Raw genomic sequence first — 14,297 nt, forward strand, 5'->3', positions numbered from 1 at the left:
TGGTCACAACAGGCAGCGTCCTTAAGGGGTTAAAATACACACCATCTATCATACATCGGATGCAGTTATAGTGTGTTAGTTGTTTAGTTGATATTTCTCTACCTGCTACATCCATCTATTTGTCATATTCATATTATAAACTTAAAAAACTGTAATAAACCACAGAATAATCCTGAATTATAGGTGACCTCCACACACTCTCTACACAGGGCTCTGTCCCTTTAATTGAGGACACGCCCCTTTACTCAAAGCGCAGGCTAAACCAATCGGAGAAAGCAGCGGCCGGGAAGCTTCTACAACACTGTCTAATGCAACCACCCCTGTGTCTGTGTGTAGGAGAATGCGGCGGTTTCAGGGAGCTTCTGATTGGTTATCAGGAGGAAAGAGGCGGGGATGGATGTTCGTGATTGGTCCAATCCGCTGCCGCTCTGGCTGCAGGGTTTGGCTGCGCTGAACTGGAGGAGAAGCTGCCCTTCTGGGGGCAGGAAGCGGTGAGTGGAGCTGCAGATGGCTGGGGACCGGTGATCGCTGGTATGGTGGTGGGGCAGGGCACTGTGCTAGTGTTATTATTGATGGGTATAGGAAGTTATGGTTGTACTATAGTGCGGGGGATCTCCAATCTGTGGATCCTACACATGTTACAGGACTACAACCCCCATCATGCCCTAACAGTCTGCAGTTGGCGGGGCATTCTGGGAGTTTTGCAACAGCTGAAGACCTGCAGGTTGGGAAACACTGGTCTCCATACTGTGGAGCTCCAGATGATTCAAAACTACAACTCATGCTGGGGGTTGTAGTTTTGCAACAGCTGGAGGCACCCTGGTTGGGAAACACCTTCCAAACCCACCCTACAGGTTGGGAAACACTGGTCTAGACTGGTCTCCATACTGAGGACCTCCAGATGTTGCAAAACTACAACTCCCAGCATGCCCGGACAGCCGTTAGCTGTCCGGGCATGCTGGGGGTTGTAGTTTTGCAACAGCTGGAGGCACCCTGGTTGGGAAACAACCCCCCCCCCCCAAACCCACCCTACAGGTTGGAAAACACTGATCTAGACTGGTCTCCATACTGTGGACCTCCAGATGTTGCAAAACTACAACTCCCAGCACGCCCGGACAGCCGTTGGCTGTCCGGGCATGCTGGGGGTTGTAGTTTTGCAACAGCTGGAGGCACCCTGGTTGGGAAACAACCCCCTCCCCCAAACCCACCCTACAGGTTGGGAAACAACCCCCCCCCCCCCCCAAACCCACCCTACAGGTTGGGAAACACTGATCTAGACTGGTCTCCATACTGTGGACCTCCAGATGTTGCAAAACTAAAACTCCCAGCATGCCCGGAGTTGTAGTTTTGCAACATCTGTAGGTCCACAGTTTGGAGACCACTGCTACAGTGTAATAGTTGTATTCTGGTGATTTTTATTATTTATCTGTATTAACCTGTGTATCTCCAGCTGTTATGGAACTACAACTCCCATCATGCCCTGACAGCCAAAGGTCAACCTGTGTATCTTCATTTAGAGATCTCTATGAAGCTTTTACCTATTGGATAGAGAAGTGGCCGTGCAGTATGATCAGAACAGAAATCCCTTTCAGATACGCTATGCCATGCACTTTGACTTCTGATGTAATTATGCTGCCTGTCAGTGAATGGAAATGGGGTTTGCTCTGATCTTCACCTTTTTGGGAGGTTCTGTTCACACAGGACTGAAATGTGTCAGATTTTGACTTCCTTTTTGAACATTGGGGACAATCTGTGACACATCTGTTGCAGTTCAGTGCTGGGTGGAGAAACCCAAATTCCACTCAATCCTTAAAGGGGTACTCTGGCGGAAAACTTTATTATTTTTTATTTTTTTAATCAGCTGGTGCCAGAAAGTTAAATAGATTTGTAAATTTCTTCTATTAAAAAAAATCTTAATCCTTCCAGTACTTATTAGCTGCTGAATACTACAGAAAAAATTATTTTCTTTTTGGAACACAGAGCTCTCTGCTGACATCACGAGCACAGTGCTCTCTGCTGACATCTCTGTCCATTTTAGGAACTGTCCAAAGCAGCATATGTTTTCTATGGGAGTTTTCTCCTACTCTGGACAGTTCTTAAAATGGACAGAGATGTCAGCAGAGAGCACTGTGCTCGTGATGTCTGCAGAGAGCTCTGTGTTCCAAAAAGAAAATAATTTCCTCTGTAGTATTCAGCAGCTAATAAGTACTGGAGGGATTAAGATTTTTTTTAATAGAAGTAATTTACATATCTGTTTAACTTTCTGGCACCAGTTGATTTAAAAAAAAAAAAAAAAAAGTTTTCAATGGAGTACCCCTTTAAGGGTCCAGGGGACGTGTGAGGGCCCCAGCAGAGGATGTTGCGTTGTATCTGGGGCACTAAGGTTAGTCGCATCCATAATTTAGTGAAAATCAGTGACAAGATCACCTGACCTAGAATAAGGATGGGTGTGTAGAGCTGTGATCCCCAACCTGTCACTATCAGGCCTGTGCAAGACTCCCATTATGCCCTGACAGCCTAAGGTCAACCTGTGTATCTCCAGCTGTTATGGGACTATAACTCCCAATATGCCCTGACAGTCTAAGGTCAACCTGTGTATCTCCAGCTGTTATGGGACTATAACTCCCATTATACCCTGACAGCCTAAGGTCAACCTGTGTATCTCCAGCTGTTATGGGACTATAACTCCCATTATACCCTGACAGCCTAAGGTCAACCTGTGTATCTCCAGCTGTTATGGGACTATTACTCCCATTATGCCCTGACAGCCTAAGGTCAACCTGTGTATCTCCAGCTGTTATGGGACTATAACTCCCATTATGCCCTGACAGCCTAAGGTCAACCTGTGTATCTCCAGCTGTTATGGGACTATAACTCCCAATATGCCCTGACAGCCTAAGGTCAACCTGTGTATCTCTAGCTGTTATGGGACTATAACTCCCATTATGCCCTGACAGCCTAAGGTCAACCTGTGTATCTCCAGCTGTTATGGGACTATAACTCCCATTATACTCTGACAGCCTAAGGTCAACCTGTGTATCTCTAGCTGTTATGGGACTATAACTCCCATTATACTCTGACAGCCTAAGGTCAACCTGTGTATCTCTAGCTGTTATGGGACTATAACTCCCATTATGCCCTGACAGCCTAAGGTCAACCTGTGTATCTCCAGCTGTTATGGGACTATTACTTCCATTATGCCCTGACAGCCTAAGGTCAACCTGTGTATCTCTAGCTGTTATGGGACTATAACTCCCATTATGCCCTGACAGCCTAAGGTCAACCTGTGTATCTCCAGCTGTTATGGGACTATAACTCCCATTATGCCCTGACAGCCTAAGGTCAACCTGTGTATTTCCAGCTGTTATGGGACTATAACTCCCATCCTGCCCTCACTGATTATGGTCTGTCTACCTGTGTATCTCCAGCTGTTACGGGACTACAATTCTCATCATGCCCTGACAGCTGAAGGTCGACCTGTGTGTCTCCAGCTGTTATGGAACTATAACTCCCATCCTGCCCTCACTGATGATGGTCAACCTGTGTATATTCAGCGGTTATGGGACTACAATTCTCATCATGCCCTGACGGCTGAAGGTCGACCTGTGTGTCTCCAGCTGTTATGCAACTACAACTCTCATGATGCTCTAACAACCTTAAGTCGACCTGTGTGTCTCCGGCTGTTGCAGAACTACAACTCCAATCATGCTTTGACAGCCTAAGGTTAACCTGTTCATTGCCAGCTGTTATAAATCTATATTTCCCATCGTACCCTGATGAAGGTCAACCTGTGTTCTTTGGCTGTTATCAAACCACAACCCTCATCATGCCCTGACATCCGGAGGTCAACCTGTGTGTCTCCAGCTCTTGCAAATCTGAAACTTCCACCCTGTCTTGACAGCTGAAAATCAACAGCTGAAAGAAACTACAACTCCCATTATACCTTTACAGCTGTAGGTCAGTCAGTGGCTCTCTGGCTGTTGCAAAGCAAGAGTCCCAGCGTGCCACAGGTTGGGGGAACTACTACTCTCATTGTGCATTGACAGCTGTAGTTAAACCTGCTGTTCTAGAACAACACTCCCAACATGCTGGAGGTTGTAGTGTCACAACAGCCTGAGGGGCACAGGCTTGGTAACACAGAGTGATGATCAGTGGGGCCCCAGGTGTGTTTGGCTTTACTCAGCTGATCCCTGGAGATTGAAGCAGAGTTGTGTACAGATACTTCCTATAAGCCAGTGTTTCCCAACCTTTGTGCCTCCAGCTGTTTTGAAACTACTTCCGCTGTCCGGGCATGTTGGAAGTTGTAGTTCTGAAACAGCTGGAGGCACCCAGGTTGGAAAACACTGCTATAACTCCATACACCACTGATTCTATCTATGAAGATCAATCGAGCAAAGTTGATGACATCCGAAGGGTTACAGCACTCGGCTGTGTGGATCTATCCCATTATTTTATTTCAGTGTTCTTGGAATCTTGGAAGTGCTGGTGACATGCCAGTGGTATACATCCAAGAAAGGGGGCCCCATAGCAAATATCCATATGGGCTTCCTGTTATGGCCTCTGACCACGATTCATCAGGTGGTCCCAGGCAGGTTCTCTCCACTCCATCAGCCTTGATTGACAGGTGTCTCCCTTTCTCTATCGGCTCCATTGGGGGACACAGACCGTGGGTGTATGCTGCTGTCTCTAGGAGGTGTGACACTATGGTAATAAAATAAAGTCGTCTCCTCCCAGCAGGATATACCCGCCTCCAGGCCCTGAGCTAACCAGTTTAAGCTTAGTGTCTGAAGGAGGTGGACATGGTCTGGATTTTCCAGACCAGATCACAGACGGCTGGTTCCCTTTACCATAGTCCTATTGGCCTTGACTGATGTTGCAACTTACGTCAAATCAAGTAAATGGGACTAAGACGCAATACTAGATACTGGGCCAGGGTTGTCAGTTCCCTTTTCCTTCCATGACCCATTGGCCAATACCCTTCTTCATTAATATGCTGACAATGTTGAGGAGTCCTGCACAGTGTCTTACCAATAGAAAAAGTAATGGGACCAACCAGGACAAGGGCCCCATAGCAGTCACGTGGTCTGCCCTTATGGTACGTACACTCTTGTGCCACCATCTCCTGTAAACTGATGGGTGAGATCAGAAATGTACGGTAATCCACCATGACCCACTTGCTGTTCTGCAGAGTTCTATATACCATATTTTTCGCCGTATAAGACGCACTTTTTCTTCCCTAAAACTGGGGGGGGGAAGTTGGTGCGTCTTATACAGCGAATACACACCTATCGCGGCGGTCCCTGCGGCCATCAACGGCTGGGACCCGCGGCTAATACAGGACATCACCGATCGCGGTGATGCCCTGTATTAACCCTTCAGACGCGGTGATCAAAGCTGACCGCGCGTCTGAAGCGAAAGTGACACTAACCGGGACCTTACCTGCCTCCTCGGTGTCTGCTACGTGCCGGGCTCCCCTGCATGGCCAGTGCTCTCCTTCGTCGTCATCACGTCGTCGCGCACGCCGCCCCTTCATCCAATAGGAGCGGTGTGCGTAGCGACATGATGGTGGCGATGGAGAGCGAGGATACCCGGCAGCAGAGATGTTCCGGAGCGACAGGGACGCGGCGACAACGGTGGAGGGCGACATCCAGGGCAGCGGTGACGAGCGGTGACGGTCCGGAGCGGCAGCGACCCGTGATTATAACCTCCAATACCAGTAGTCTTCAACCTGCGGACCTCCAGATGTTACAAAACTACAACTCCTGGCACGGCTGTCCGGGCATGCTGGGAGCTGTAGCTTTGCATCATCTGGAGGTACGCTGGTTGAAGATCACTGTGTCCTATACTTTACATTGTATTCTAGATTTTCCTCATTTAAAATTGGGTGCGTCATATATGCCGGAGCGTCCTATAGGGCGAAAAATACAATATATTCATTAGGAAATCCGTAGGAACAGGGCGGAGGTGGTTATCCTTATATTTGTCCCAGATCTCTATACAGTGAAACCTCTTTGAGAAGAGGTTCTACAAGGGGGGGGGGGGGGTCTTCTATGGGGAGTGGTCTTCTCAAATGGCCACTATGCATAGTGTATGATAGACTGGAAATCCTAAAATGTGGTCAGAATAAGTGGTCTTCTCAAAGAGGTGGTCTTTTGGAGAGGTTTTGCTGTATTAAGATGTTTTAATAACTGTATACGTGTTGACGGTCTTTTTTACCTGAATCTAGAGGGGTTACCTGGAAGATGGGACATCCGTGTGTCGAGTGCTTTGTTTCTGATGAAGGACGGAAGGTTTTAGGATCTGAAGCGGAATAGATTGATCTGCGTTCATCTTTTCTGATCATCATGGCATTCCAGAGAGCAGAAGGCATGTCCATCATCCAGGCCTTGGCTATGACCGTGGCAGAGATCCCTGTGTTCCTGTATACGACCTTTGGACAGGTAAATACAAGATCTTATCACTGACGCGTCATGTGGTTTTTGACTCTGATGTTTTTTCACAAGCCTTTTTATCCCCAGGCGCTGATCCAGTGTTTCTACATCAGGAAGCCTCCAGCCGTTGCTAGACTACAACTCCCAGCATGCATGGACAGCTGGGAGTAGTAATTTTGCAACAGCTGGAGGCTCCCTGGTTGGGAAACACTGCACTGATCAGTCAAAATGTCAACAGTACCTGCTTAATTTTGTGCAGAATACCCCCCTTCCCCCCCCCCCTCCCCCTTGTGCTACTGAAACAGCTCTGACCCATCGAAGCCCAGACTTCACAAGACGTCTGCAGATGAGTTGAGAGTTGGTTGGGTACCAAATTGCTGTCATCTTCTGCAGGCAAAACCTTGCTTGCATGTGATGTCCAGTAGATGCATAATGTCGCGCGCTTTCTCATCTCAGAAGTGGATCCCCGGACAACCTCCTCAAAGGGGAACTCCAGTACTTACCGTCTTATCCCCTATCCCCCTCTATCTCCTGCCCGGCGCAATCTCTGTTCTGTGCACGGAGCAGTATTAACCACCGCACGAAGCAGTGGTTGACCTGTCCCCTCCACGCATCTCCGAGAGAGCCGGAGGTACTCGAACGCTGTATCTCCCATAGAGATGCATTGTGGGGGGTGGCGTGTCGACCACCGCTTCATGTGCACAGAAAGTTAAACAGATTTGTAAATTACTTCTATTAAAAAAATCTTAATCCTTTCAAGAATTATCAGCTGCTGAAGTTGAGTTGTTGTTTTCTGTCTGGCAACAATGCTCTCTGCTGACATCTCTGCTTGTCTCGGGAACTGCACATAGTAGAAGAGGTTTGCTATGGGGATTTGCTTCTAAACTGGGCGGTTCCCAAGACACGTGTCATCAGAGAGCACTTAGACAGAAAAGAACAACCTTAACTTCAGAAGCTCATAAGTACTGAAAGGATTAAGATTTTTTAATAGAAGTAATTTACAAATCTGTTTCTTTCTGGAGCCAGTATTTTCCAGCACATCCCACAGATGATGGATCCGCTTTTTTGCATGTTCCTCAAACCATTTCTGAACAATTTTTGTAGTGTAGCCAGGGGGCATTTTCCTGCTAAGAGGATATACCCCTGTTATAAATGGGAAACTTGGTCTGTACAAGGTTTCAGTGGGGGGGGGGGGGGGGGGGGGGGGAGGGGGGGTTCATGTCACAGTAACATCAGCATGATGCCAGGACCAAACGTTTCCAGCAGAACATTGTCTAGAGCAGTGTTTTCCAACCAGCGTGCCTCCAGCTGTTGCAAAGCTACAACTCCCAGCATGCCCGGACAGCCTTTGGCTGTCCGGGCATGCTGGGCGTTGTAGTTTTGCAACAGCTGGAGGCACATTGTTTAGAAAGCACCGTTTTGCATATACACATACTGTCTTAGGTGTTTATTCTTTGCTCTATTTGTTAACCTAGTCTCTTACACCTTTCTTCTCTTTGCAGAACACTTTCTCCCAGCTCAGGTTATCTCCAGGCCTCCGGAAAGTCTTATTTGCCACCGCTCTGGGCACAGTGGCCTTAGCCCTTGCGGCTCACCAGATGAAAAGACGGAAGCACAAGAAAAAACAGATAACTGCAGATGGTGAAAAGCAGAAGCTGGGAGGGGTCCCTCCGGTTATGTTACCTGTCAGACGCTCCTCTTCTGTAAAGAGAGGTGGGTCACAGTAAAGGGCTTAGGTTACCGGTGGTGTTTCCAATGACCCATTAAAACGTTTCTTCCTTTTATAATAGATAGATCATTTCTTTTTTTTAAATCCAATAACCAAAATTTTGGATATGCTTGTTTTAACCTGCCTAAACTGCATTGTGTGAATAGGTTCTTAAAGGGGTTATCCAGGAAAAAACTTTGATTATATATAATATATATATATATATATATATATAAAAAATATCAACTGGCTATAGAAAATTAAACAGATTTGTAAATTACTTCTATTAAAAAATCTTAATCCTTTCAGTACTTATGAGCTGATGAAGTTGAGTTGTTCTTTTCTGTCTAAGTGCTCTCTGATGACACGTGTCCCGGGAACCGCCCAGTTTAGAAGCAAATCCCCATAGCAAAATTATTCTGCTCTGTGCAGTTCCCGAGACAAGCAAAGATGTCAGCAGAGAGCACTGTTGCCAGACAGAAAAGAACATCTCAACTTCAGCAGCTGATAATTATTGGAAGGATTAAGATTTTTTAATAGAAGTCATTTACAAATCTGTTTAACTTTCTGGAGCCAGTTGATATATAAAAAAATAGTTTTTCCTGGATAACCCCTTTCACGTCTATATCATATGCACTGTGTGTATATCTTACAACATGGTTCACGCTTAGAGTTTGTTGTCCTTTAAGGTGACATTGTGGAAGCTGTAAGTTTTGTCTTGGAGTGATGTGATCCACTGTTAGGCACAACATGTGTATCCTGCCTGTTTGTACAGTGGACACAATGGTGGGAAATGACAGAAATTCTTATACATCCCAGACCTAGTGAAGTATGACTGATGTCTGTGATCGTGACATATAAATCTCATTTAGCCAGAAAACAATCCATTAGTTCACATTGGCTGCCGGCTGCCTCTTGTTAGTGTCGCTTCACTTCCCCTGAGATGGTTTTTAATCTAAATTAGTGTTTTGTTCCAAGATAAGACAATTGCCAAAAATGATAATGTGTGAGCAGAGGGAAAATATCTTATTGTTATGATGGGAAGTAGGCGGCATTATCCAGCCCTGCTATAACAAAGCACACCACAACTAGTGAGCAGGGCCAGGAGGACTTGTTGTGTTAAAGGGGTACTCCGGTGAATTTTTTTTTTTTTTTTATCAACTGGTGCCAGAAAGTTAAACAGATTTGTAAATTACTTCTATTAAAAAATCTTAATCCTTCCTGTACTTATTAGCTGCTGAATACTACAGCGGAAATTCTTTTCTTTTTGAAACAGTGCTCTCTGCTGACATCATGACCACAGTGCTCTCTGCTGACATCATGACCACAGTGCTCTCTGCTGACATCATGACCACAGTGCTCTCTGCTGACATCATGACCACAGTGCTCTCTGCTGACATCATGACCACAGTGCTCTCTGCTGACATCATGACCACAGTGCTCTCTGCTGACATCATGACCACAGTGCTCTCTGCTGACATCATGACCACAGTGCTCTCTGCTGACATCATGACCACAGTGCTCTCTGCTGACATCATGACCACAGTGCTCTCTGCTGACATCATGACCACAGTGCTCTCTGCTGACATCATGACCACAGTGCTCTCTGCTGACATCATGACCACAGTGCTCTCTGCTGACATCATGACCACAGTGCTCTCTGCTGACATAATGACCACAGTGCTCTCTGCTGACATAATGACCACAGTACTCTCTGCTGACATCTCTGTCCATTTTAGGAACTGTCCAGAACAGCATATGTTTGCTATGGGGTTTTCCTTTAAATCTGGACAGTTCCTAAAATGGACAGAGATGTCAGCAGAGAGCACTGTGCTCATGATGTCAGCAGACATCTCTGTGTTTGAAACTGAAAAGAATTTCCACTGTAGTATTCAGCAGTTAATAAGTACAGGAAGGATTAAGATTTTTTTTATAGAAGTAATTTATAAATCTGTTTAACTTTCTGGCACCAGTTGATAAAAAAATAAAATAAAAAACATGCTCTAAAATATGTGCCAAAAAACTATGGGCCAGATTTATTTAAGGGGTTATCCAGGAAAAAACTTTTTTTTATTTTTTTTTATATATCAACTGGCTCCAGAAAGTTAAACAGATTTGTAAATTACTTCTATTAAAAAATCTTAATCCTTTCAGTACTTATGAGCTTCTGAAGTTAAGGTTGTTCTTTTCTGTCTAAGTGCTCTCTGATGACACGTGTCTCGGGAACCGCCCAGTTTAGAAGCAAATCCCCATAGCAAACCTCTTCTAAACTGGGCGGTTTCCGAGACACTTGTCATCAGAGAGCACTTAGACAGAAAAGAACAACCTCAACTTCAGAAGCTCATAAGTACTGAATGGATTAAGATTTTTTTTAATAGAAGTAATTTACAAATCTGTTTAACTTTCTGGAGCCAGTTGATATATAAAAAAAAGTTTTCTCCTGGAATACCCCTTTTAATCTGTTTTAGGACAAAAAACTGTCTGGATGTCCCATAGCAACCAACCAGAGCTCGGCTTTCATTTTAAAAGAGCAATTTGAGTAATAAAAAAAAACTAAATAAATGGATTAATCTGGGCCTATGTGTGAACTGGGCCTGTTGATTGCTACATTATATTGTGGAAAGTCTTTGTGCTTGTTCATAGAAGTAGGAGAAGTCGGCATTCGTAGCTGTAGCGTGGTGCACGTGGACTAGTCGGCATATAGTAGGTAGAAGAAATCCCGGCACACACGGATGGAGGCAAATCACCTGAAGTGTTTATTCACAAGTATGCATAGCAGTATAGCGGCACATAGGACGCGTTTCGGCCACATCGTGGCCGAAACGCGTCCTATGTGCCGCTATACTGCTATGCATATTTGTGAATAAACACTTCAGGTGATTTGCATCCATCCGTGTGTGCCGGGATTTCTTCTACCTACTTTGTGCAGAAGTTCTTTGCTAGAGGGAGTTCTGTCGGTCAGTCCATCAGAGGGACGGGAGTTGAGCAAAGGAAAAAATTACTAAATGTCCTATTTAATTTTTTTTTTCTTTGCTGAACTCCTGTAAAATACCAGACACCTGATGACTCTATTCAAGTCAATGGGATCTGTTGGGACCCGATGGTCTCAGTTGTGCTCAAACCTTTTCAAGGTCAGTTTGGCGCAGAAAAAAAGAGCCGAACGGACCCTGAACGGGTCTCCACACAATGGAGGGAATTTTATTGGTTTTAGGGTACATTCACACGCGCAGATTTTTTTGCGGGTTTTTCGCTGCGTATTTGAAGGTGGGCGGGCTCTTCTCGGCTGTCCGCAGCAGATTTTCAGCGGCGGAGTTAAAGCTGTGGAAAATCCGCCACAGTCCCTACTGACTTCAATGGGGCTTGCGGCGGATTTTCCGCAGTGTACATTCCGCCGCGGAAAATCTGCTGCGGACAGCCGAGAAGAGCCCGCCCCCTTTCAAATACGCAGCGGAAAACCAGCTAAAAAATCCGCGCGTGTGAACGTACCCTTACCCTGGTTTTGTGGTGTACATTTGTGGCACAGTTTGTCTCGGATGCTGTTTTGAGACTTTTCATTGCGACTTTTGCTTCAGAAGATTTAAAAAAAAAAAGAACATACCAAGTTGTGATTTCGGCTGATATCATCCAGTGGTCAGGAATTTATCATTTGCGGCTTTTGAATTTGTCACATCTTTTGTCGCAACTGCACTAAGTAAGGCGCCAATCTACACCGGTCCCGACTTGGCTTACAAGACTAACTGCAAACAGCATTATTAAAAAGTCACACGGGATAAAAAGTTGAACAAAAAAAGTCGCAGAGGAAGCATCGTACAAAGTGGCGTACTGAAGTAAGAAATTAATCGCCACCAGATATATGACGTGCCCTGCACCATGTAATACATTTGGTGCAGGTACACAATTTCAACCAGATGAATCAATGGGGTAAAAAGATGTTCACCTACACCACCCGTGATGAATACCCCCCAATGGCCATGTGAACTCAGCCTGAGAAAACAAGTCAGAAAACAAGTGCAAGATGGCCAACAAGGCTAAGTTCAAATGGCCATTGAGCGCAGACCCGTTTTAGGGTCAGTTTGCCTCTTTTTTTGCGTTGAACTAGTGCTGGGCGGTATGACCCAAAAATGCATATCATGGTATATTTGTAAGTTATGCCGGTTCCACAGTTTTTTACGGTAAACCCCCCCCCCCGGGACATTAAATGAAAGAGATGCCGGCCGCTGCGCTTTAAATGGTTAAAGGGGTTATCCAGGAAAAAACTTTTTTTTTTATATATCAACTGGCTCCAGAAAGTTAAACAGATTTGTTAATTACTTCTATTAAAAAATCTTAATCCTCTCAGTACTTATGAGCTTCTGACGTTAAGGTTGTTCTTTTCTGTCTAAGTGCTCTGTGATGACACGTGTCTCGGGAACCGCCCGGTTTAGAAGAGGTTTGCTATGGGGATTTGCTTCTAAACTGGGCGGTTCCCGAGATAGGTGTCATCAGAGAGCACTTAGACAGAAAAGAACAACCTTAACTTCAAAAGCTCATAAGTACTGAAAAGATTAAAACATTTTAATAGAAGTCATTTACAAATCTGTTTAACTTTCTGGAGCCAGTTGATCGGACCCTGAACAGGTTGGAGCACAGCTGACCCCAACAGGTCCTGATGAATCCCATTGACTTGAATGGGGTTCGTCAGGTGTGTCGGGGACATTCTGGGCTTTCTCCTGATCTGGTTACATTACACGGTCAGTGATTGACTCTACAAGGTAAGAATTCAGAGAGGGAATTGTAAGGAGAAATTAGTGTCTAATGGCAGCAAATATTTGCAATATGTGGGTAGGCTCTGTCATATCAGTAAGGATTGTTTTTACTCTATACATATCCCATGGTTCTAGGATACTCGCGCAGGGTGCAAAGTCCAAGCAGCAAAAGCAATGACACCCTCAGTGGAATCTCCTCTATTGAGCCAAGCAAGCATTCCAGCAAGCACTCGAGCTCCACTCACAGCCTGGCATCGGTAAGAATTGCTCTTATGCATAAGGATTTTGGGTTGGCATCTTATGCCAAATGCAAATAATGTGGAGTCATCTGAGGATAATAATGCTGATTTGTATAAGTGGTGTTGTATATCCAAATTCAAGTAGAATGTATATGGCTGGGGTATATACATGCCTTATCTGTGTTTTAGGCACTTTTAAAGAACCTCTTAGGGAATTGCATAAATAGCACTTCCATATATAGCTGGATTGCTCTCTTTGTTGCGAGAGTGTTTCCTCCAATAGGCTGCACAGGATTTCATATTGCTCTTTGTACTGTTTCTAGTAGGGTGTACACTAGTATTTCCCAACCAGGGTGACTCCTGCTGCTCTAAAACTACAACACCCAGCATGCCCGGACAACCTTTGGCTGTTTCTAGTAAGGTGTACACTAGTATTTCCCAACCAGGGTGACTCCTGCTGCTGTAAAACTACAACACCCAGCATGCCCGGACAGCCTTTGGCTGTACGGGCATGCTGGGAGTTGTAGTTTTGCAACAGCTGGAGGCATTCTGGTTGGAAAACACTGGTGTAGATTGTAAGTGGGACTAAGGCTGAATAATATTCTACTAAATCAATGAATGTCTGCAGAAAAATTGCATTCACCTTCGTTGTCTTTACATGGTTAGGTGGTGGCGGTCAACACTTCCAGCGCAAATGTTACTTCCCTGGCACCGTGGGAGTCCCAAGAGACAGATGAGCAGCTTGCAGATGACTCCAATGCAGAACATCTTTACATGCAAGGTAGAATTAACTGTAATAGATCACAAAAAGACCTATATTACATTATTATTTGTCATACACAGGTGATATGGCTGCCCCCATAAGCACGTAAAGAAAAGAAAATAACAAAAAAAGAAGATAAAAATAGAGCAGCATAGGGTATTCTGGGTATATCAGCAGAATTTCTGATACTTAATATATTGTCTGTTAATCTGACTGCTGGACATCCACAAACGTGTCACTTCTGACTTGTCTTATTGCTATTTCATAAGTGACAAATTTAGGAAACTCCTCTTTCATCGTTCACTTTCAAAATCACTTAAAATACAAATAAGTAAGTTTGGTTGAGTAGTCTAGCTTAAAAGAGTAGTCCAGTGGTGAACCCAGTGGTGAACAACTTATCCCCTATCCTAA

General features: G+C 45.0%; 1 protein-coding gene across 2 annotated transcripts in view; it reads left to right on the forward strand.

Moving 5' to 3' along the window:
- Positions 1-405: 405 nt before the first annotated feature.
- The window catches only part of MIGA2 (mitoguardin 2), a 30,475-nt gene continuing 16,583 nt past the window's right edge, over positions 406-14,297 (forward strand). The window contains exons 1-5 of one of the 2 annotated variants that reach the window (XM_056538770.1): positions 406-491; positions 6,227-6,440; positions 7,934-8,144; positions 13,020-13,141; positions 13,790-13,904. In XM_056538770.1, coding sequence (XP_056394745.1) covers positions 6,345-6,440; positions 7,934-8,144; positions 13,020-13,141; positions 13,790-13,904 — 544 coding nt within the window. In that variant the 5' untranslated portion in view covers positions 406-491; positions 6,227-6,344. The other variant, XM_056538771.1, reaches the window with a different exon arrangement.

Source organism: Hyla sarda, chromosome 9 (assembly GCF_029499605.1).
Source record: "Hyla sarda isolate aHylSar1 chromosome 9, aHylSar1.hap1, whole genome shotgun sequence".
NCBI lineage: Eukaryota > Metazoa > Chordata > Amphibia > Anura > Hylidae > Hyla > Hyla sarda.